Below are 25,203 nucleotides of genomic sequence, written 5' to 3'. Positions count from 1 at the left end.
GTACTGTGTTTTAGCACCTTCTCCCTGGAGGAATCCTCTTTCGTTTGGCTGTATTCGCGTGCGTGGTTGAACGATAGTTAAACTTGAACTTGACATTGTGCCTGAACTCTTCCTCACCTTCAATTCTTGATCCTGCTGTTTAAATTCCTCGTCTTCATCAGAGTCACAGTCGGGAAATTGATAGATTTTGATCCCGTAGGATTTAATTTCTTCACGGATCTATAGATAAAAATTCAGAACAACATCATATCTGTGGGCAACCAACAGGAATTCTGCAGATGCTGGAAATTCAAGCAACATACATCAAAGTTGCTGGTGAACGCAGCAGGCCAGGCAGCATCTATAGGAAGAAGCGCAGTCGACGTTTCAGGCCGAGACCCTTCGTCAGGACTCACGAAGGGTCTCGGCCTGAAACGTCGACTGCGCTTCTTCCTATAGATGCTGCCTGGCCTGCTGCGTTCACCAGCAACTTTGATGTATGTTGCTATCATATCTGTGGTATAGTTTGGAGTTGGATCCCACCAATCAAATAAAGAGGGTGCTTATTCTGACAAGAGTCTGACAAGCATGACAAGAGATCAAGAGGTCAAAATGTTCACAAAATGTGTCTGGTTTGTTTGGCTATATTGGAAACTGAACAGAAAGGCCAAAGCAAATTGATGTAATTCATGTTTTTTTTTGTGTGAATGCTACTTATATGATGCTATGCATATATCATGTATTGTGATGGTCATGATTTTGGTAGAAGGAATGAAGGCGTAGACTATTTTTTAAGTGGGGAGAGAATTCAGAAATCAGAGGTGTAAAGGGATTTGAGGGTCCCAGTGCAGGATTCCCTGCAGATTAACTTGCCGGTGAGTTGGTAGTAAGGCAAATGCAATGGTAGCGCTCATTTCAAGAGGACTAGAATATAAAAAGCAACTATGCATAGCTGAGGCATTGGTCAGACCACAGTTGGAGGACCATGAGCAGTTTTGGGCTCCACCATAAGACAAAGGAGCAGAATTAGGCCATTTGGCCCATCGAGACTGCTTGCCATTCCATCATCGTTGATATATTATCCCTCTCAACCCCATTCTTCTGCTTTCTCCCCATAGCCTCTTACTCCCCTTACTAATCAAGACCCCATCTACCTCCAATTTAAATATACCTAATGACATGGCCTCCAGAGCCATCCTTGGCATATATTGAAGAAGGTGCTGGTGTTGGAGAGGGTCCACAGAAAGTTTAAGAGAAAAGGTTAATGTAGCAGGAGCATTTGATGGATCTCTGTTCATACTCACTGGAATTTAGAAGAATGAGGGGGGATCTCATTGAAACCTACTGGGTATTGAAAGGCCTAGATAGAGTGGACATGAAGAGGATGTTTTTAACAGCGAGAGAGGACATGGCCTCAGAACAAAAGGACACCCCTTTGGAACAGAGATGAAGAAAAATTTCTTCAGTTTGAGGGGCGGTGAAACTGTGAAATTCATTGCCACAGAATGCTGTGGAGACCAAGTCATTGCATATATTTAAAGCAGAGGTTGCTATGTTCTTTATTAACCAAAGATTACAGGGAGAGAAGGCAGGGGAATGGGGTAGAGGGGGAAAAATAAGTCAACCATGATTGAATCACAGAGCAGACTTGATGGGCTGAGTGGCCTTATCCTGCTCCCATGTCTTATGCTGCTGCAAAGTAAGCTTTTTATTACACCTGTGCATACATGTACTATGCATATGACAATAAACTTGACTTTGAAAGCATCAAATTGCCACCTTTTGATGCCACGTATTGTCAGGAGTGATTATTTTACCTGTATATCACCATATCAAGGGAAAAGCAAGAACAGTTGAAACTGAATCTTAAAAGCTGGTTTAACTATTCTTAAGCATCACTTGTGAAAATTGTTTACTCTGACTTGTAGCAACTTTGCTTATGCAAATATAGAAAGAAGGAACTGTCAAGAAACATTGATGGCTTATTGTTCCCATAGCTCTGTTCCTTAATTATATTTTGACACACATGTACAACTAACCTGGGGTTCATTTTTAGACTACAGAGAGATACAATGTGTGCATTCTACACACAATACAGTGTTGAACTGCCCGAGTCAATGTGGCTCACTTTACCGCCCAATCCAGCCACTAACGACCAAGACCTCGTGAGCGTGATTTGTGTGCAAGAGTCAACAGGGAAAACATAACGCGTGAATCCTGCCTGATCCTAAAACTCACTGAAAATGTGGGTTGCTGATGGGGGCAGAAACGTGAAGGCTGGAAGACCTCGGGCAAAATTCTGCACGCGGGTAGAGATGACAGCTTTAGGAACCCTGGCGTTGGGCACTGTGTGCCTGGCCAATCCTCTTCACTATCCCATCCACTCAAAGGTGGGCGACTAGAAAATAAACAGAACTTCTCAGCAATCAAAACCCACCAAACCTGACCCTTCAATGCCCAGGGACCACCGCTGCCAACAGTACGGTAAGGAGCTGTGTGGTACAGTCAGTACTGATGGTGTACTCACATATTTAACAATGAAGATCATTATCACAAATAATATCATTAAAGACTGGCCTCGTCTACGGTGAAACAGAGACCTAAAAGCTGTTGAAAATCTGACCCAAGCTAAACTGACACATATAGTTGGATGCTGTTGACCTCTAATATCACATCCTCTCGGGTGGCAAGGGCTCTATGTTCCATTGGTAAAACTGCATTATTGTGAAAGGTTCTTGTCTTCCAGCCTTTCGAAGAATGGGATCTTGAAGTCACCGTGTGTAACTATGACCTAGTTGGTTACGTGTGAACTGAGTGTTCCTGCAGCCCTGTTTATCAGACCACTCTGAATCACTTATTGAGAAGGTACTTGTAACTCCTCATCTTCATTTACCACTGATCTTACCTGGCCCAGACACCGAGTGTTACACCTTCACAGCCAGGTTCCCCGTGCACTTCCAGTGGGACTGCAACCAGTTCTTTCCTTGGTTTGAATTTTGTGTAAAGTTATAACTGGAAAACTTCAAAGCTAATATTTAAATCCTCCATAGTACTGACAAGCCCCACCAACCAATTCCACCCCCACCCTATTACATACCCAACTAACTACTGCCATCCATGCATTAACTTAGGCTCCTGCCAAACTCTTGGCCACTAACCTTAGCAACAGTAGTTCCCTCTACTGGACCACCACATCTGCTCTTCCTCCCCCCATGACCTGACCAAAATCTACTTGAATATTTTTCTTCGTATGCTCTACAAGGCTGTAAAATCTAGAGGGATGTGCCATACAATAATATCCGACAACTACGTCTCAGTTACAGTGGGACTGGGGCCAAGATGGTTACTGCTGGACTGCACATTCACTCTTTGGCCTCTGGAGAGGTTTTTGGAACCTAATGGTGTTAGTTAATCGCCAAGAAGTTTGTCTTTCAAACACAATCAGAAGCTATACAAGTTCCAGATTCTTCCAACTGACTTAACAAAGGAAGCCCAGCCCAGGGGATCCTTGGTTGTGCAACAGCTAGCGACAAACTCATACTTGTAAGACCATAAGACAAGACAAAGGAGCAGAAGTCGGCTATTTGGCCCATCGAGTCTGCTCCGCCATTTTATCATGAGCTGATCCATTTTATCCTATTTAGTCCCACTGCCCCGCCTTCTCACCATAACCTTTGATGCCCTGGCTACTCAGATACCTATCAATCTCTGCCTTAAACACACCCAATGACTTGGCCTCCACTGCTGCCCGTGGCAACAAATTCCATAGATTCACCACCTTCTGACTAAAAAATTTTTTTCGCATTTCTGTTCTGAAAGGGCACCCTTCAATCCTGAAGTCATGCCCTCTCGTACTAGACTCCTCCATCATGGGAAACAACTTTGCCACATCCACTCTGTCCATGCCTTTTAACATACAAAATGTTTCTATGAGGTCTCCCCTCATTCTTCTAAACTCCAAGGAATACAGTCCAAGAGTGGACAAACGTTCCTCATATGTTAACCCTCTCATTCCCGGAATCATTCTAGTGAATCTTCTCTGTACCCTCTCCAACGTCAGCACATCCTTTCTTAAATAAGGAGACCAAAACTGCCCACAGTACTCCAAGTGAGGTCTCACCAGCGCCTTATAGAGCCTCAACATCACGTCCCTGCTCCTATACTCTATTCCTCTAGAAATGAATGCCAACATTGCATTCGCCTTCTTCACTACCGACTCAACCTGGAGGTTAACTTTAAGGGAATCCTGTACGAGGACTCCCAAGTCCCGTTGCATCTCAGAACTTTGAATTCTTTCCCCATTTAAATAACAGTCTGCCCGTTTATTTTTTCTGCCAGAGTGCATAACCATACGCTTTCCAACATTGTACTTCATTTGCCACTTCTCTGCCCATTCTTCCAATCTATCCAAGTCTCTCTGCAGACTCTCCGTTTCCTCAGCACTACCGGCCCCTCCACCTATCTTCGTATCGTCAGCAAACTTAGCCACAAAGCCCTCTATTCCATAATCCAAATCGTTGATGTACAATGTAAAAAGAAGCGGCCCCAACACTGATCCCTGTGGAACACCACTGGTAACCGGCAGCCAACCAGAATAGGACCCCTTTATTCCCACTCTCTGTTTCCTACCAATCAGCCAACGCTGATAAGAGAAACAAAGACAGTATCTGTGGATCAAAATGAGTAACTCTCTGCCATCCCAAGGTCACTCAAACACAAAAACACAGGCAGCACCTCCTTTCCAAAACAAGCAATTCAGCCTTCCAGCCATTGCAGACCTGAATCAGCATGTTCCTTGACTCCTAGTTCTGATCTCTTAATGATTCCAAATGCCCGGTTAGATGCCAGTGGGGCTGTTGCTAGGAGCAGTGTTGTAACATTCCAGTATCCTTTCAAAAAAACACCAAAATCTTTAAAAACAGATTGGCCTCTTTAAAACAAGCCCCAAACCACTTCTTTTAAGCAGACTTGTTGTTAGTGGTTGTGTGACGGGGTTTATTTGATATTGACCACTGGTCATCGAGAGCAATGATACCAGCTCACTCAAGTGCTTGTGGCACATCTAATGTCCTCATTGGATAGACCTGTATCAGCACAGAGTATCAAAACAATAATGTGGGTAAACAGGAAATTTAAATGGAAATAAAGAAAATCCAACAGATATAGGAGCAGAATTAGACTACTTGGCCCTTCAATTCTGCTCCACCTTTCAATCATGGCTAATTTTTATAAAAAAATTCCTATTTTGCCTTTTTCCCCGCAATCCTTACGCCCCTCGGTAATCAAGAACCTATCGATTTTGCCTCAAATATACCCAATGACGTGACTTCCATGACATTCTGTGGCAATGAAATCCAAGAATTCATCACCTGCTGGCCAAAGAAATTCTTCCCGTCTCTGTTTAAAAATGTCTCTCAGATCCTAGACTTTCCTACCAGTGGAAACATGATAATAGGAGGATTTCCTGGTCATTTTTAAACTATGCAGGGCTTATTCTAAATAAAGAGTGAGTTCATTAAAATTAGAGACACTGGTTAAATAGAAATTAGATTTACTCATTACAGTGGTAGAAGAGTCACTGAGGGCTTGAATTGACCAACAAAGAACCAGAGCTGACATAAACTCCTTCACCAATAAAAGCAGGATTTGGAGTTGATTGGTTGATTCAGCGGTCAATAACTGATCTCAAAAGAGAATGTTAAGTGAGACTAACTGAATTGGTCTTTGAATTAGCTAATGCAGACATCGGGATCAGGTTTATTATCACTGATGTCATGACATCTGTTGCTTTGTGGCAGCAGTACATCGCAATATATAAAAATACTATAAATTACAATGAATTAAGTAGCACAAAAAGATAGCTTGATGGGCAATATAGTTTTCTGTGAACTGTGTTCTATTATTTCTGTAGAGTGGAAGAGTACAGCACAGAAATTGGCCATGTGACCCACAATGTTGTGCCAAACCAGCTGAAAAGCAAATCAAAGACACCCAAACACTAATCCCTCCAACCTACACAATGTCGATACCCCTTCATCTTTCTTACGTCCGTGTGCCTATCTAAACATCTCTTAAAAGTCTCTAAAGTATTTGCCCCTCTACTGCCATACCAGGCAGCACATTCCAGATATCCACCACTCTGAGAAAAAAAAAACAAATCCCAAATAAAACAGAAAACCACGTAAAATCAAGAAATACTCTTTCATAATCCTTAGGGGGAAAGCACAGGTTTATGTTTGTGGCAGCAAAACCAGAGGACACTCAGGGTAAATATTGTGTGACTGTCATATGATTAAACCTCAGTTAGTACTCAGACAATGTAGCCTCTAGAAATTGTGCAGCTAGAGTTGGCAAGATCCACAGTCATCTGGCTCAGAAACAAGGCAGCTACTGACCAAGAAAGGCTGATGCTTGAAGCACATTTATGTCCAGGGGAATCTTTTCCCAAGTAGTTGATGACAGAGTTATCAAAATTGATCTCTTCCAGCAGTGGAAGAAACTCAAAGTGGGATGTGAATGTCAACTATAATGTGGTGGCTGATGTAAACAATCCAATTACCTTTGCTTTCATTTTGTGAACCTCTGCAGGAGTCAGTGTATCAGCTTTGGCAAGGATCGGGACAATGTTCACCTTGTCTTGCACAGCTTTCATAAATTCCACATCCAAAGGGCGTAACCTTCAAAACCAGACAAAACTTAATGAAAAGAAGGTCTCTGAGCAGACAGTTGGTGTTTTGTAAGTAGTAGAACAAAATTCTGTCACGGCATGGATTAGTGTGTCCAAATCTTTTCCTAGCAAAGAAATAGACTGGCACCATTTTTTGGCATTAAAGTGGGTTGATTTTTCTGTTAAGTTCTGACCTCAGGAAGTAACCCTCAAGACAGTGGTCCCCAACCACCGGCCGCGGACCAGTACCGGGCCGCAAGGAAACGATACGAGTCAGCTGCAACTTAACTCATTCTCCGTCACGCACTGTTGAACTTGAACACAGGGTTGCCAACTGTCCCGTATTTGCCGGGACATCCCGTATATTGGGCTAATTTGGTTTGTCCCATTTGGCACCGCCCTTGTCCCGTATTTCCCCCGCTAAGGTAGAGCGTTCCTATGAAACCTTTCGTGCCGAAATGGTGTAAAGCCAAGAAGCAATTACCATTAATTTATATGGGAAAATTTTTTGAGTGTTCGCAGACCCAAAAGATAACCTAACAAATCATACCAAATAACACATAAAACTTAAAATAGCACTAACATATAGTAAAAACAGGAATATGATAATATAAATACACAGCCTATATATAGTAGAAATAATGTATGTACAGTGTAGTTGGGAAGATTAAGCCAAAACCGATTTGTGGGGGGGGGGGGGGGAAATCGGTACATATGCGCATGCACACGTCACATATGCGCACACAGGTGCCTGTGCAAGGCTTCATGGTCATGGTAGTCTTTCTTGGGGTAAACCCAAGTGTCCCGTATTTGACTGCTACTTTTGTCCCTTATTTGGGAGTGAGAAAGTTGGCAACCCTAACTGTAAAAGACATGTCGAGGTGAGTTTAACCCTACTTGAACACCCCCCCCCCCACCCCACCCTGGTCGGCCAGTCCACAAGAATATTGTCAATATTAAACCGGTCCGCGGTGCAAAAAAGGTTGGGGACCCCTGCCTTAAGATGTCATATATCACAGCACAACTTGCACTTACAGCTAATGGGGAATGAGTGCAAATTCCTCCCAATTGTAAAGGGAGAAATGCACAGGCTCCTTTTGCAGAGGGGTCTTAAGGCAGGAAGTTGCCAGCGATGTATCAGTGAGGACACATGGGCTTTGTTAATGCCTACACTTTTGGGAGTTGGGCACCAGCTTTGAATATAAACGTCGCTATTATCAACATTGGAAGCTTCTTCATTCTTTTTATGATGAAGTTTTCTTGACTTTAAAAGCAAGAGTGTCACGTATGGCACAAGGCAGCGAGGATCCTGGGCCAGCGTGTCAGAGAGTGACCCTGATTTCCACTACGAGGGGCAAGTGCTGGTTTGTTACTTTGAGATCTTTAACCAATTTTTCTAATCTTTTTCACCTGATGAATATAGAACCGCTTTTTTTTAAATATACAGAATTTCTTCTGATATTTCATTGGGGGTGGTGGGATGATTCTGCTGAGGATGTGCATACTCAGGTCCCAGGTCAAGTCAGTCTGTCTGAGGTTTGTTTGCCAAAATTGTGCAGCGCTCTGCCTCTGACACCAGCAGAGGTGTACTTGACCCATCAAATGATGCTCAGTTATTAATAGCTGAGCTTACATGACTGACAGTGAGAGCTATCTGGACCACTGTGGTTGAAGAGCTCTTCAGAATTCAGCAAATTACTAAGAATGTCATTTGGATAAGCCGAATGCCGGAGAAACAGCACCACAGTACACCAGAACTCCAATCCTTACTAATGATTGGTATATCTTATTGGGCCTAGTTGGGTAACACCATGTTAACTTGGACCTTTTGCAGAGAACTTCTTTAAAGTTGGTCCAATATAGCCTTAAAGTTAATTTACAAAGATTAATTGTATTAATGCATATAGATCTTAGCCCAACACTATGGATCTTGGTGTTCTGGGTCATGTATTTTCTACTAGAGATTATAGTACTAAGTACAGGCAACACAAGGTTCATAACATTCAAAATTCCAGATATATTTGATAAAAGTAGCACAAGAGAGTATTCGCTGATTTGATATTGGCAAAGACAAAAGGGTATGGAGTTAGAGTCACCAAGTCATATAGCACAGAAACAGAGGTTGCCCTTGCACCTATCTACACTGATCTGATTTACTCTCGTTAGATCTGCAACCTTCTATTCCACAATGATTCATGCCCATCATTATTCAACATCCTGACACACTGGTTGGGAGGCTGGTGGCAGAGAGTGCAGGCGAAGTTCTTGAATTTAACTGGATGCTTGGACTTGCACTGCATCTTTTAATTTGGGTAAGCAAATAGGGAGATGGATATCCATTTACACAATTAAATGGAATAAATTAGTCAAATAGTCTTTGCTGGCACATACACTCCATGAGCTTCCTCCTATCCCATTTCACTCTCAACCAATCACGTACGCGATTTCTTTTCTCTCACGTACGCGGGCAGTCTCCATGCATGCTGCTTGCGTCAACCACCCATTGCTAATGAGTTCCATTTTCAAAATGATCTGAAAGCAGAGATTTCTCTCCAATTTCCTTTTGGATTTATCAGTAACTGTCAGTTAATAATGACAGCTGGCTTTGGATTTTTCTCTTCACATCTACACCATTCAAGCTACTTCTAAACAAAAAAGACCAAACTACTTCTCTTCTAATTGAAATAGAATCTCAACCCAGTCATCTGTCCCAGTATGCAGTTCCATTAATGCCTTGGACTTTCGGGTGGGGTGGGGGAAAATGGATACAGATGTAACTGTGAATGTTGAAGACAGGTTGATCCCTTCCTGATTTGCTTGCTACATTATCTGATGGAGGGAGGAACGCTACTGAATTTTTTCTTGGTAATTTGGTGGAAAGCGTCATAGTGATATGCAGCATGGAAACAGGTCCTTCAATCCACCGTCTGTGCCAACCACCAAGGAGGTATCTTATACCATACCTGCCGAGTCCCATTTCATTCTCCCAATATTCGCATCAGGTGTTCCCAGATTCTACCATTCACCCACACACTTGGGACAATTTACAGTTAATATACCAGCATTAACCTTTGGGAGAACCGGACAGTTGGACAGAGAACATGCAAACTCCAAGCAGACAACATCGGAGGTCAGGATTGACCCTGAGTTGCAGATCTATGAGGCAACAGCTCTCCTCTACTAGCTACACTACTGTGGTGCAGAAATTTATTCCTCTACATGAGCTTTATATTCTTGTGCTAAATACTGTGCTGTTCATAGGAAAGGACTTCCATATTTCATTTTTTTTCCCCACAATATAGGAAGCCACTCAGCCAACGCTGGCTCTCAGTGCAATCTCATCAGTCCCAATTCCCAACACTTCCCTGCAGCCCATTCTCCCTCACGTGTCCACCAACCCAACCCTGATTCTTCGAGCTGGTGACCAATTAACCAGCCAACCAGCACACCTTTGGAATGTGGGAGGAAACTAGAGTACCTGGAAGAAACCTGTGGGGTTACAGAGTGAATGTGCAAACTCCATGCTGACAGCACTGGAGGTCAGGACTGAATACAGGAGGATGGAGGCTGCAGTCGTACCATGGTACCATGGTGCCACCAGAGGTCTATTCCTGCAGCCGAGCTAAATACTTCTGATAGCTCACCTCAGAGTTCTTACAGACAACACATCACAAGACATTTTCTACATCTCTACCAGAGATTCAGTCAGTGAATTGGCTATTTCGGTATACCGCTGACGATATGTCCATTGAAATTAGGAGCATATCAAAGCAGAGGCTGCAGGTGCTGGAATCTGGAGCAAGAAACAGGATGCTGGATGTGTTGGGGAGTACTCTGAAGTTATGATGAATATATCAAACAAGAACCAGGCTTCAGTTCTTATTGTAACTGTAAGTAAGTTCAGGAAGCTTGCAATTAGCCTTCAGTTTTTTTTTGTAAATTGCAAGCAGTAAATTGATGGTAAAAGCACAGGCTAAGAGATTGCATAGGCAAAAGCCAAACACTAAGACAATGAGGTTGTGTTAATTGGCTTGCATCAAACCAGGCAAAATGGATAAGATATTTGCACCATTGTGACTTCAGTGCAAGCTGACAGACCAGATGGATGTGCTCACTTAGCATATCAAACATGGTGACAGATATAGGTAATCAATAGTTTTAAGGTACTTACCATGTTTGTGTATTCAACAGCCCTGACAACATTAATTTTGGGTGTCTGGCTCTTTATCGTCAAAAGGTTTTAGAATATTTGTGTTAATTAGTTTCTTCCAAATGAATTTGGGCCTTCAGAGGTGTCTTATCAACCACAATTTGCTTCTACTATGTATCTCAAAGGAACCATTTGTAAACCCAAACTACTGATGTAAACAATGTAATTGTAACTAATGAAACTGTATTGAATCACCCACTGTTACCTTTGATCTTAAGGCTATAAAAATGTGATGTACCATTGGGCTTGGGAGCATCCGAGAGTGTCTCTGGGACGATGCCTGCTCGTTGTGCTGAATAAAGACTTCTATTTCACCAGCTTCAGTGTCTCTCCAGTGAATTTGATCACAGTCACAAAAGGAAGAAGTCAGCAGGCCATCTGAAGGGTCTTGAACGAAAATGCCAGCTGTCCATTTTGTTCCATACATGCTGCCTTGCCTGCTGAGGATCCTTCAGCATCTTGTTTGTTGCTGTAGCACATCAAAGCGTTCATTCTAATCTCGGAACTGACTGAGGCTCAGTCAAATGTGACTTGTATTGGCATTGAAATTAAAATTTACCTTTCGCGTGTCAGAATAGGACTGAAATCCATTTCTCCATTCCACCACCCAAACACAAAGAATATAACACAGGCAGAAACCCTACTCGGTTCTCTGATTGTCGGCTTCCCTTACAGCTCTGCATAGCAGATTGCTGAGGATCAGTGTAAGTGGCCTATTGACCTGGAGCTAAGAAGCACCAATGAACACACTTGTGAAAACCGTTCTGCTTACCCATGTCCGAAAGGAGAGACGAAGTAAAGGCAGCAGTGAACTCGATTGTCTACAATGTTTTTCCTGTTCAGGCCACTCTCATCTCGGAAGTATTGCTCAAACTGTTGGTCCAGGTAATCTGCAACTGGTTTCCAGCTGGGAAGGAATGCAAACAAGCTGAATCACACTTACATTGGACAACCTCACTGAAATAGCGTTGGGAATGAGGGAGGGGATGGAAAACACAATTCTCTGTGCTAGCGAGGAAGTAATGTCAACAGCCATGTGGTTTTGGAAATGCCTCCAGTGTCAGTATTTTATTGCAGAAGGGGAATAAAGGAGAAGATGTTGATTGTACGTGCAGTACAATCAGTACAGGGACATCGAAGGTCATTGGCTGTCAGTCATGTGACACAGCATTGGAAGTAACTCGGGGAAAGTTGGAAGCATCAACAGTAGTGTACCAAATTAAGAGGTAATGACCAGGAAGGGCTGGTAATTTTAAGTTAACTTCTACAAAGAGCAAAGGGACACAGCGGTAACAAGAATGTGAATGTGAACTAAGCTGTAACCTAGCAAGTGAAAGCAAGTTCAATAACGTTGATATTAATCTATCATTGGGTGAATCACATCATTTGGCTAGAGAGGATAATAATAATAATAATAATAATAATAATAATAATAATGCCCAAAACAGAAAGCAACTGAGTTAATAACTCAGCAAATGTTTTTTTTCTCTCTCTGAAGGTTTATTCACATTCAACGGGATAAACAGGTTTTAATTTCCAGCATCATAATGCCTAACACACTGAACCTGGTTTTCCAGTTTGCCTCTGCCCTCTGAAAGTTACAGAAATTTGTAAGACTATGCCCTCCCCACCCTCAGTACCCCAGCCTACTGTGCTTGATGCAGGCTCTATAAACGACTACTTCATCCCTCTTCACCAACAAGAATTTTGGCTTCACTATTCTCGGCAGAAATAAAAAGAATCCAGTCTTCTCGCACTTAGATTTCTCTAGTTTTCTGATGGTAACTGGCTTCAGTTTCCATATATCACTAGAAATTCTCAAGTACTGACATCTGGCCCTGGGTTTATGATCCAGGCAGAGGACTTTTTTTTTAAAATAGAGGGGAAAGTGTGACAGAGACAAATCACTTCTTCAACAGAATGGTTCAAAGTAGTTATGGAATTTGTGATTATTTGTTTCCCACATCACCTGGCTGCAAAATCATTACACATTTACTGCATGCACTGATCCTTGCTAGGACACAATTCTACAGGTGACAATAATTTTCCAAAGGCTCTATATATCCATCTGGCTTTGTGGTATCCTAACATGTTACACCAATATGGAAGGCATCACAATAAAGACTGATTTGGTTCTCAACAAATGCCTATTTGTATACACTTTGCTCAGGAGCATTGGCTATACATTTCCCTCTTTAACCAAGGTTGCTAAGGCCATGCACAATTCCCTTATACTTAACCCAGACGACGACAACTAACCCAGTACGGTCCAAGAACAGAAACCAGACCTTCTATTTCATGCAGTCAGAACTCAAATCACTGTATCCCATTTAACATGAATATTTAATTTAAGCTTCCATCTTGAGCAGTGAGTTTCACATACCATTCCTGGTTATTGACCGCGTCACCAAACCCTGGCGTGTCCACAATTGTGAGTCGGAGCCTGATCCCTTTTTCCTCAATCTCCACCGAATGTTTGGTGATCTCAACTGTCTGGGTGATCCTCTCTGGACAACATTGAAGGCCGAGTTAGTGCAGCAGGTGAATAATTAAATCCAATGAGAAGACTCTTTAGACCTTTGACCTTTTGGTAGCCCTTTGACCCTCATTACATTTGAAATTGTCATGAAACCCTTTATTGGTTGTATTTAAAGGGTCCTCTTTCAATTGCTTGACAGTTCCATAGAGTGGATCAGCATGGATCTACGAAGGGGAAATCATGCTTGACTAATCTTCTGGAATTTTTTGAGGATCTAACTATGAAAATGGACAAGGGAGAGCCAGTGGATGTGGTGTACCTGGACTTTCAGAAAGCCTTTGATAAGGTGCCACACAGGAGATTAGTGGGCAAAATTAGAGCACATGATATTGGGGGTAGGGTACTGACATGGATAGAAAATTGGTTGGCAGACAGGAAACAAAGAGTAGGGATTAACGGGTCCCTTTCAGAATGGCAGGCGGTGAATAGTGGGGTACTGCAAAGGCTCGGTGCTGGGACCGCAGCTATTTACAATATACATTAATGATTTAGATGAAGGGATTTAAAGTAACATTAACACATTTGCAGATGACACAAAGCTGGGTGGCAGTGTGAAATGTGAGGAGGATGTGATAATACAGGATGACTTGGACAGGTTGGGTGAGTGGGCAGATGCATGGTAGATGCAGATTAATGTGGATAAATGTGAGGTTATCCACTTTGGTGGCAAGAACAGGAAGGCAGATTACTATTTGAATGGTATCAAGTTAGGAAAAAGGGAAGTACAACGAGAATTAGGTGTCCTTGTTCATCAGTCACTGAAACTAAGCATGCAGGTACAGCAGGCAGTGAAGAAAGCTAATGGCACGTTGGCCTTCATAACAAGGGGAGTTGAGAATAGAAGCAAAGAGGTCCTTCTGCAGTTGTACAGGGCCCTGGTGAGACCACACCTGCAGTATTGTGTACAGTTTTGGTCTCCAAATTTGAGGAAGAACATTCTTGCTATGGAGGGAGTGCAGCGGAGGTTCACGATGTTAGTTCCCAGGATGGTGGGACTGTCATATGTTGAAAGATTGGAGTGACTGGGCTTGTATACACTGGAATTTAGAAAGGTGAGAGGGGATCTGATTGAAACATATAAGATTATTAAGGGATTGGACATGCTAGTGGCAGGAAACATGTTCCCGATGTTGGGGGAGTCCAGCACCAGAGGCCACAATTTGAGAATAAGAGGTAGGCCATTTAGAACGAAGTTGAGGAAAATCTTTTTCATCCAGAGAGTTGCGGATCTGTGGAATGCTCTGCCTCAGAAGGCAATGGAGGCCAATTCTCTGGATGCTTTCAAGAAAGAGTTAGATATAGCTCTTAATGATAGCAGAGTCAAGGGATATGGGGAGAAGGCAGGAACAGGGTACTGATTGTGGATGATCAGCCATGATCACAGTGAATGGTGGTGCTGGCTCGAAGGGCCGAACGACCTACTCCTGCACCTAATGTCTATTGTCTTCTGAATTTCTTTAGTCAGAGGGTGGTGAATCTGTGGAATCCATTGCCATAAACAGCTATGGAGGCAATGTCATTTGGTATAGTTAAAGAGGTGGTTGATAGGTAATTGATTAGTAATGGCAGCAAGGTCACAGGGAGAATGGAGCTGAGGAAGATAATAAATCCACTGATATGGAACGGTGGAGTAGACTTGATGGGCTGAATACCCTAATCCTGCTGCTGTGTCTTATGTCTATATCTAGGAGTGTGATTGAGAAACAACAGATGTCTACAACATTTCCAGTTTCTACACTTCATTGGAAATTATTGGAGAAATTTCAAAGGAACATGATTAATGTTCACTTGGAAAGGTAGGGAATGAGTAGGAGCCAGCTCGGCAGACAGAGTCTTGTCTTTTACACGTGATTGAGTTTTTTGAGGAGGGAACTAAGAAAATTAATTAAGGCAGGGTGGGATATGTGGTTTACATAACTTTAGCAAAGCCTTTGACAAGGTCTGCATGATGAGATAGTGAAGAAGGCAAGTATATAGGATCCAAGGTGCGTTGTAAACGTGGGCCCATATTTGGCTTAGTGAGAGGAGGCAAAGGACAGAGGTTAAGGGGTGTTTTTCTGACTGGCAGTCTGTAACCAGTGATATACCACAAAGACTGGTGTCGGGATCTTTGCTGTTTGTCAATTGTATATATAATGACTTGGATGAGGACGTCGATAGCCTAATTAGTGTGTTTGCGGTTAACATGAACACTGGTGGAGCTATAGGAGGTTGTCTAAGGATAGAGAGAGATATGGAGTACTGTGCAAAAGTCTTAGGCACCCTCCATCTATTTATATAAATTTTGTTTTAGATGCTTATTTTTTGTCTTCTGCATTAGTGTGTCAGTAGAAAAGGGCAAATTTTAGATTTCCAAACATTCATTTTCCAAAACATTAAATGCTACAGAGAATTTTTTTGTATTTCATTGAAGATAGTAACACATTAAGTAATAGACCACTTTTCAAATAAAAGCTGATCAACCATCAATGACATAACGAGTTAAGTGAACTAAACTGATAACTGAAGCAGAAATGGGCGTAGGAGGAATCAAACTGGGCAAAGGAAAACCAAACAAAAAGTTGAGGGTGTGGCAGATGTGACAGTTCAACTTTCAAATCATCAATTCTTACACCATGGCAAGAGTGAGCAAGGCAACAAGACACAAGGTGGTCATCCTATACCAGTAAGGTCTCCCAAGCAGAAATTCTGCAGCAGATGTGAGTTTCAAGATGTGCTACCCAAGCTCTTCCGAAGTAGTACAAAGAAACCGGCAAGGCTGAGGACCAGAAATGCGGTGGTCAGCCACAGAAACTGTGTGCAACACACGAGGGATACATCAAAATAATTTTTCTTCTAGATCAGAAGAATCCAATACTATTATCAGCTCTGAACTCACAAAAAGCACTGGAACCCAGTAGTAGTATTTTTTTGATATTTAAAAACTTTTCATTTTATTATTTTTGAAAACATCCTCACTTTACAGATCTTTTTTAACATGTGCCTAAGACTTTTGCACCGTACTGTAGATCAGCTAGAAAGTTAGGCAGAATGGTGGCAGATGGAATTTAATCCTGACAAGTGTGAGATAATGCATTTGGGAATGTTTAATACTGATAGGCTATACACAGTCAACAGCACGGACCTTAGGAGTAATGAAATACAGAGAGACATTGGAATGCAACTTCAAATTGCCTTGAACATAGTGACAAAAGAGGTTGGGGTAATGAAGACCACATTTGGCATATTACTCTTCATAGGCTGAGGCAGCTGTACAAAACATTAGTTAGGATACACTTGGAGCATTGTGCACAGTTCTAGTCATTACACTACAGGAAAGATGTAGCATTAGAGAAAATTTCAGAAGAGAGTCATCAGGATGTTGCCTGAAATGGAGGGCTTTGGTTACAAGAGGGAATTAGATAAACTGGGTTTGTATAAGGTTTGGGGTGGTACAAATGGTTTACCATGATGTCTAACACCAACCTTCTGTGTTGAGGAAATCCTTCTCCTTGTACAAGTCTGTTAGGAAAAGGCTATTGACCAGGGTTGATTTCCCAAGGCCTGATTCTCCTGCAAGGACATCATAACATAAGTAGACCAGACTGATTCACGTTCAGGACCAATCATACATTTGGAAACTGGTATGTTCATTATACACTTGACTTCTGTTTGGCTTGAAATAAAGTTACTAAATTCCATGCCTTTATGGGAAGAATTCTCTCTTCCCTGCTTGCCCATTCCTATAAAATGGGCCAGTGCCCAAAACCAGTACTAATTCTCTCTCAATTCTCAGTCTTGAAGAAGGGTCTCGGCCCGAAAAGTCCAGTGTTTACTCTTTTCCACAGATGCTGCCTGACCTGCAGAGTACCTCCAGCATTTTGTGTAAGTTGCCAGTTCAACATGGCTCTCGGATCTCAGCTAATGCCTAGAGGTTACAGCGTGCAACAAGCGTTGGGAATTTTACTGGCAGGGGATTGTTGAGTAAGCGGCCTCATTCTAAAATTTAATTTCGATCTGTATTTAGATTTTAAACTTTGAAATCTAATATCCTTTATAGTTCAGTCAAAATCAAACAAGCTGCGTGGCAGTGAGGGTTAACTTGTAAATCATCAGTTGTAACCTGTTACCTTAATAGGCAGTAATTACTGTCAGCAAAGGCTGATTCTGTAAATGGGTAATTTGCATTGATTTAAGGAAGTACTGAAGTATTTAGGTTTCGTTCATACAAGCTGTCACTCACACAGGAGTGCAGTGCAGAAAGACAAAGACAGGGATTTGGTCAGCATGGACATTCGGGCCAAAATAGAACAGATGCGTTACTTAGTGTCTTCAATATTCATAATGATTTATTTTCATCTTCAACCAGGAGATATTTACATTTTGTCCTGTGCAAAATGCACGCTAACGTTTTTCTTACAACTTACAGGAAAATAAAAATAGATACAATCAATATAGATTATTTAATAGATTGGGATGGCAAGGCAGTTAATGTGGGAGCATTCACAGTAATCATGGCCCATTTATGTGATTCATCACAGTGTTACTAGGGCCTGTTCATCACAGGGATTTTCATACATCATAACTTTTTACTCAGAGAGTGGTGAATGCCTGATTGCGGTGCCTGGTGTGGTGGTAGAGACAAATACATTAGAGGCTTTTAAGAGAGGTTTGGATAGGCACATGGATGTATGGAAGATGGAGGGATATGGACATTGTGAAGTTAGGAGGTATTGGTGCTTGGATGCTTTTGGTTTGCTCTTTAGCTGGTTCAGCACAACACTGTGGGCCGAATGGCTTGTTCCTGTGCTGTACACTTCTACAAAGTTGGTGCCTGTATCACTAGCAGTGACTAGTGGGGTACCGCAAGGCTCAGTGCTAGGACCCCAGTTGTTTACAATATATATTAATGACTTAGATGAGGGAATTAAATGCAGCATCTCCAAGTTTGCGGATGACACGAAGCTGGGCGGCAGTGTTAGCTGTGAGGAGGATGCTAAGAGGTGACTTGGGTAGGTTAGTTAAGTGGGCAAATTCATGGCAGATGCAATTTAATGTGGATAAATGTGAGGTTATCCACTTTGGTGGCAAGAACAGGAAAACAGATTATTATCTGAATGGTGGCCGATTAGGAAAAGGGGAGGTGCAACGAGACCTGGGTGTCATTATACACCAGTCATTGAAAGTGGGCATGCAGGTACAGCAGGCGGTGAAAAAGGCGAATGGTATGCTGACATTCATAGCAAGAAGATTCAAGTACAGGAGCAGGGAGGTACTACTACAGTTGTACAAGGCCTTGGTGAGACCACAACTGGAGTATTGTGTGCAGTTTTGGTCCCCTAATCTGAGGAAAGACATTCTTGCCATAGAGGGGGTACAAAGAAGGTTCACCAGATTGATTCCTGGGATGGCAGGACTTTCATACGATGAAAGACTGGATCGACTAGGCTTATACTCTCTGGAACTTAGAAGATTGAGGGGGGATCCGATTGAAGCATATAAAATTCTAAAGGGATTGGACAGGCTAGATGCAGGAAGATTGTTCCCGATGTTGGGGAAGTCCAGAACGAGGGGTCACAGTTTGAGTGTAAAGGGGAAGCCTTTTAGGACCGAGATGAGGAAAAACTTCTTCACACAGAGAGTGGTGAATCTGTGGAATTCTCTGCCACAGGAAACAGTTGAGGCCAGTTCATTGGCTGTATTTAAGAGGGAGTTAGATAAGGCCCTCGTGGCTAAAGGGATCAGGGGGTATGGAGAGAAGGCAGGTATAGGGTTCTGATTTGGATAATCAGCCATGATTGTACTGAATGGCGGTGCAGGCTTGAAGGGCTGAATGGCCTACTCCTGCACCTATTTTCTATGTTTCTATAAGGAACTTTGGTTCAGGCACGTTGAGCTGGAGTCAGAGTTGCAAATGTGATGATACATCAAGGGACAGGGCAGGGGCCATGCAGCGCACAGTTCCATCAAGAAGCTAACAAAGATTTTTACTCCTCATCTACGTGAAGGAAGCAAGAAATAAAGTCAATTCAATTCAGTCCATTTAGCCGGTGATCAGCAACTGTGGAGCAGCAGGAATGGGGGCCAAGGAGGTGCTGAAGACAGAGCTGCAGCCTTTGACCTTGTCCAAAAGATACAAAATACCGGCTGCCTATACACATGTGGACAAGGGAGAGGGGATAGGGAAACACTGACCCCAGCATTTTGGTCCAGGAGACCATCCAGGAGGACAGAAGGTGGTGATAGGGATATATAGTCGCAGAAATCTGTTCTATGCAATCAGGACTTTGTATACAGGGCAAGTTTATTCAGCAACTACGTACATAAAATGGGTTTATTTCAAATCTATTATTATGCAGATCATTCAACCAGGGCTTAATACCATTAGGAGCTGGCCAGTGTTGCATTCATTCAGACCTGATTTATCACCCTATTTACATAGGCTCTATTTCTTTATGTCCTAGAATAAATGACAGGAGTTATTAAAGTCAGTCTGCAATTACATCATCTGCAAAGGCCAAACATGAGACAGAGAACATACTCCAACAGTAACAAACTATTTTACCTGCCACCAGCAGCGTGAAATCAAACCCTTTCTTGACAGACTTGCGATGAACCTGGCTGGGTAGTGTTGCAAAGCCGACGTACTCTTTTTCCTGGTCCTGTGGAAAGGAGTAGGGAGACTGTGCTCACCAATTCACATGTTAAAAATCGGTCAAATCCTACAGGTGCTGCCTGCTTCCACTCCTCCTTAAACTGCTGACATAAACTTAAGGAATTTTACACGTAGATGAAACCATAACTGATGTTCACGCATACACAGGGATTGAGGCATAGAGAAAGATTAAGCAAAGGTATTATTGCATATTTACATGAATAATGTGAAGGAAGGAGATAATCCCATTAGAGATGCTTAAGTAGTCAAATATAATTGCTAATAGTTACAATGCAGCAGTATCCTATAATATCATTTCAAAAACTCCACGTACCTAATAAGTTTAGGTATAGAACTAAGGATATAATTTTTCACGTCAATCTTCCACATTTCATTGTAGGCTTACATACAAGTGAAAGAAGACAAAACAAATGTGATGATGCATCAAGGGACAGGGCAGGTGCCATGGAGCACACAGTTCCATCAAGAAGCTATCAAAGATTTTTACTCCTCATGTATGTGAAGGATGCAAGAAATAAAGTCAAATTTAATTCAATCCATTCAGCCAGTGATCAGCAACTGTGGACAGGGGCAGCCACACGCTCCACCATTCAGTAAAATTGTGGCTGTTCTGATTTTTGTTCGGCCTGACCTTGCAAACTTTGACTCCTACACAGCCCAAAGCCATGACTCTACCTTGCATGACTTCTGGGGTAGCGATTCCCAAAGATTCACAGCATTTGGAGTAGAAATCCTTCCACCTTCGTGTCACTCTGCCACACAGCTCTACGGGCCCCAACCCTCTCAACCTCCTCCAAAGATGACGCTCCCATTCCCACCACAGGAATCAACCTACTGAAGTGCTCAATACGGAGACTAAAATTATGTCTCATCAAAACTTTGTAGAGTCATAGTGAGATTTCTTCATTATTGTGCTGTATCCTCCATTGTAACTAGGGTTGCCAACTTTCTCACTCCCACATAAGGGACAAAAGTAGCAGTCAAATACGGGACACTTGTGTTTACCCCGAGAAAGACCACCATGAACATGAAGTCTTGCGCGGGCATCTGTGTGCGCATGCGTGACGTGCCGATTTTTTTCTACAAATCGGTTTTGGCTTAATCTTTCCGATTCTGTTCAGTGAAACTACACTGTACGTACATTATTTCTACTTTATATAGGCTGTATTTATCATATCATTCCTGCTTTAACAATATGTTAGTGTTATTTTAGGTTTTATGTGTTATTTGGTATGATTTGGTAGGTTATTTTTTGGGTCTGGGAACGCTCAAAAATTTTTCCCATATAAATTAATGATAATTGCTTCTTCGCTTTACGCCATTTTGGCTTACGAACGGTTTCATAGGAACGCTCTACCTTAGTGGGGGAATACGGACAAGGGCGGTCCCATATGGGGCAAACCAATTTAGCCCAATATACGGGATGTCCCGGCTAATACGGGACAGTTGGCAACCCTAATTGTAATAAAACACTTTCTTTCCTAATAGGTTGCTGCACCTGCACCAATTAACAACAATTTAGGACCAAAAGACAGACCAGGTAAACTGAAACTGGGTTCATAGTTCCTATCAAGGACTTTGCAGATTGTAGCTATTTGGTTCCTATGTCATGTGTTATACAGCAGCAGAATCTTTATCATATGCAATAGGTTTAGTTTTATTATTCTGCTCAAGACAGTGAGCTATAGTAGAGTTGAAAGGTGCACCAGGGCAAGATGATTTCCATTCCTCACAACAGCTCTGCATACAGTATTCCAGCTAATGCCTTTGCAACACAGGAACTGAGCTACATTCAAAGTTGTCTGCATGTTTCTGTTGGGAGTATATAAAGTACAGGAACGGCCATCACTCTGGGCAGAATCACATCTCGGGTACTGAAGATAAAAGGTCAGTACCCAATCCCTTCCGGCACTTACCCCTGCAAGTGGCCTAAGTGCCCATACACCTCCTCCCTCGCCTCTATTCATGGTCCCAGGCAGTTCTTCCCGGTGAGGCAACACTTCACCTGTGAATCTGCTGGCTTGTCTATTGGTTAGCGCTCCCGATGCAGCCTTGTCTATATTGGTGAGACCCATCATAAATGGGGGAACTGCTTCGTCAAGCACCAACACCCCCATCCAGCACAGGGAGGGATCCCCAGTGGTCAAACATTTCAATTCCCATTCCGATGTGTTGGAACGTGGCCTCTCCTGGGCCAAGACGAAGCCATTCTCAGGGTAGAGGAATAGCACCTTATATTCTGTCTGTGTGGTCTCCAACCGGATGGCATGAATATCGATTTCTCCTTCTGGTAAACAAATTCCACCCTCCACCCATTCCCCACTCTGACCTTTTACCTCCTTTCACCTGCCTATTCCTCTCCCCGGTCCTCTCCTCCTTCCCCTTCTCCTGTGGTTCACTCTCCTCTTCTATCAGGTTTCCTCTTCTTCAGCCCTTGACCTATCCCACCCACCAGGCTTCACCCATTACCTTCCAGCTAGTCTCCTTACCCCCACCCCCAACTTTTTTATTCTGGCATCCTCCCCCTTCCTTCTCGGTCCTGAAGGAGGGGCTCAGCCTGAAACGTCGACTATCTATTCATTTCCATGACTTGCTGAGTTCCTCCAGCATTTTGTGAGTGTGTTGCTTTGAATTTTCAGCATCTGTGGAATCTCTCGTGTTTAGAACATTTAATCCAGCCGACTATTATAAAGAAGATAATCTTGTTTTCTGCTCATGTTTCAAAGAAGGCTGCTTCTCAAATTAATACTGATTACTAATCTATCTATTTTCAAGCTTCAGGTAAACTGAAAATTAACGAACGAATCATTACAGTATACATAATTCTATTTTCAAAAACTAAAACCAGCACTGAAAGTGGTAAAAAGAAAAATCACTATTAAATGATACAATGACATTTCAACTGAACAATTAAATTTACAGTTATACCAGATATGCAGTACTTATTTATAGTTAATGTAATAAGTATGCACTTAATACTTATTATTCAGCATCATGATGAAATGAGCTCATGCACTATTTTGTAATTGGGTACAGCAACCATTTTCTTTATAGGAAAACTATATATTACATTAAAATTATCTTCAAAGTCTCAACATGATTCAGCAAGAGAAGTCAATTTTCCAACCACTTAAATGGGAAAAGATTTGGAGGCAAAGATAAGGAGGAGTCAGGAGATGGGGAAAGTAAGGAGCAAACAGAAGGTCAAAGGGGAGCAAAGAAGAAATTCTAGATTAGGGTGGAGGTGTATCAGGAACAAGGGCAGGCTGTTAATCTTGGATCAAAGGATTCAGGGAGAAAGCTATGAAGACTGGGTGGGGTTGGGAAGTACAAACAGGAAGATACGATGTACTACAGAGGACTGAAGATCACCATGATAGGTCAGTCAGACTGTCACTATAGGTAAAAAGTTAAACTAGGGACCTTCCTTAAAATCAGTCCACATCTTCAATTCCTGGGTACTAATCCAGGAAAAGGTGGCCCATAGAGCCACGCTTAATCATGGCTGTGTCATCAGTGTGAACACATCACATAGCCTCTGTGCATGTGCACATCGTACTCAGAGAGTCTTGATTCTGGAGACACACACACACACACACACACACACACACAGCCATCATGTTTAGTGATAGGATTATAGATAAAATTCACTTTTTGTAAGCTGTTAATACCATTTGAACTCAAAAGAAAAGTGTAGGCAAGGCATTTATCTATGTATACCAATAGTGCTTTACCATCAAAGTATGTTATCACATCTTAGTGGTTTCACTTTGAACACCCACTCTTTATGCCTGTAAATGCCAAGCCTTTGTGTCAATGATGTCTCAATTTGTGCCAAGAAACTAGATTCACCCCATTTAGTGCATTAGGCATAGACGGATGTAATTTTGGTCCCACTCGAAAAAAAATCATGAAACTGGGGTAAGTGATGGTATGGGTTTTCAATCGGATCAGCCCAAATTAAAGTCATCCTTCAACACCACTCAGCGCAGACTGACAGCAGCAACATACAATGGCTGCCAAAGCTGTAAGCTTCTGTATTTACAAAACACGGCATTGCAGTGCTTGTGGTTGAGATGCTCAAGTGGAAGGAGACCCTTGCATCCTCTCTTACAGGTGAGCCACAAGAGTCAGCACAAGAAGAACTCAGCAGCAGACAGCTTCAGTTATCAACTAAGATTGAAAATCCCCCACAACCCAGCAAATGCAGAAGGAATTTTATGGCCTCTCACAGCACGTTGTGGAGATCTGCAGACCAGGAGAACACTGCAACGTTCTACACTTCCCCAGAGACAGCCACATTATCCGTGCATCACACCCACATTCTCCCGCCACACATCCCGACCCTCACCCCATCACTGCCATTCTACAATCCCCAGCCCGAGAGAAAGCCTAGAATGTGCAATAGTGAAAATGCTCTATTTGATGTCCTTAACTTCAGTTAAAACAGAGGGAGGTCACCTAGGATGGGAGGGGAGAGACTAGAGTACACCAGCTCACCAGATCAAAGAAAACAATCCCACCCCTCAAGGGCAGAGGAGTCAATGGAGCTCAAACTGCTTCATGGATCGAGTCGTATGGAAGCTGCCAGGAAGACTCACTAACAATATTTCACTGTGATTGCCACAGCAGACAGAGTTCTTCCTAAAAGGAGTTTGAAGTGCAGATTGTTTTTCTTTTCTCGCCCGTCCGGCAGGGTATGAATCACAGACCATCTCGTCGCTAAATATGCAGCTGGTTGTGGGTCATCCAAGAACTTGGTGATGAATGTTGTGTTCCCCATCAGCAGCCATAACAGATTAGCATGTTCATCCTCAGGGAGACTGAGCAGCCAGGAATCCTCCTGGCCAGCATTGCCTAGAAGGATGGATCCATGTTGGGGTGGTGAAAATAAGGACCATTCTCCACCTGAATATAAACCAACAGGCAGTCTGCCACTCTTGCTCGGTGCCACAGAAGGTCCGCTAAAAATGGCGACGGTAACTGGCGACTTTGCACGTGCTCTCCTGAGCAAACTGCCCTCTCCACTATCCTATACCCGAGAAACCCTTCTAAACCTCCAAGTGTGGGAAAAGAGCTGGGCTGCTGGTCAGATTGAAGCTGAGGGGCTTCAGGGTCCCTGTGCCCATCATCCTACTAGCTAATATGCAAGC

General features: G+C 42.6%; 1 protein-coding gene across 4 annotated transcripts in view; it reads right to left on the bottom strand.

The window, feature by feature from the left end:
• LOC134337005 (septin-4-like) overlaps positions 1 to 25,203 on the bottom strand; it is a 106,158-nt gene that overhangs the window by 36,752 nt on the left and 44,203 nt on the right. For all 4 annotated transcript variants that reach the window (XM_063031748.1, XM_063031747.1, XM_063031745.1 and 1 more), the window contains 6 exons: positions 19,940 to 20,036; positions 16,861 to 16,947; positions 13,240 to 13,363; positions 11,629 to 11,763; positions 6,539 to 6,656; positions 118 to 219 (listed from right to left, as the gene is read on the bottom strand). In XM_063031748.1, the coding sequence (XP_062887818.1) occupies positions 118 to 219; positions 6,539 to 6,656; positions 11,629 to 11,763; positions 13,240 to 13,363; positions 16,861 to 16,947; positions 19,940 to 20,036 (663 nt within the window). The remainder of the gene's footprint in view (positions 1 to 117; positions 220 to 6,538; positions 6,657 to 11,628; positions 11,764 to 13,239; positions 13,364 to 16,860; positions 16,948 to 19,939; positions 20,037 to 25,203) is intronic.

Source organism: Mobula hypostoma, chromosome 23 (assembly GCF_963921235.1).
Source record: "Mobula hypostoma chromosome 23, sMobHyp1.1, whole genome shotgun sequence".
In the NCBI taxonomy this organism is placed as follows: Eukaryota; Metazoa; Chordata; class Chondrichthyes; order Myliobatiformes; family Myliobatidae; genus Mobula; species Mobula hypostoma.
Note: the sequence above shows the minus strand (reverse complement) of the source record. Positions and strands in the feature narration are given on the sequence as shown.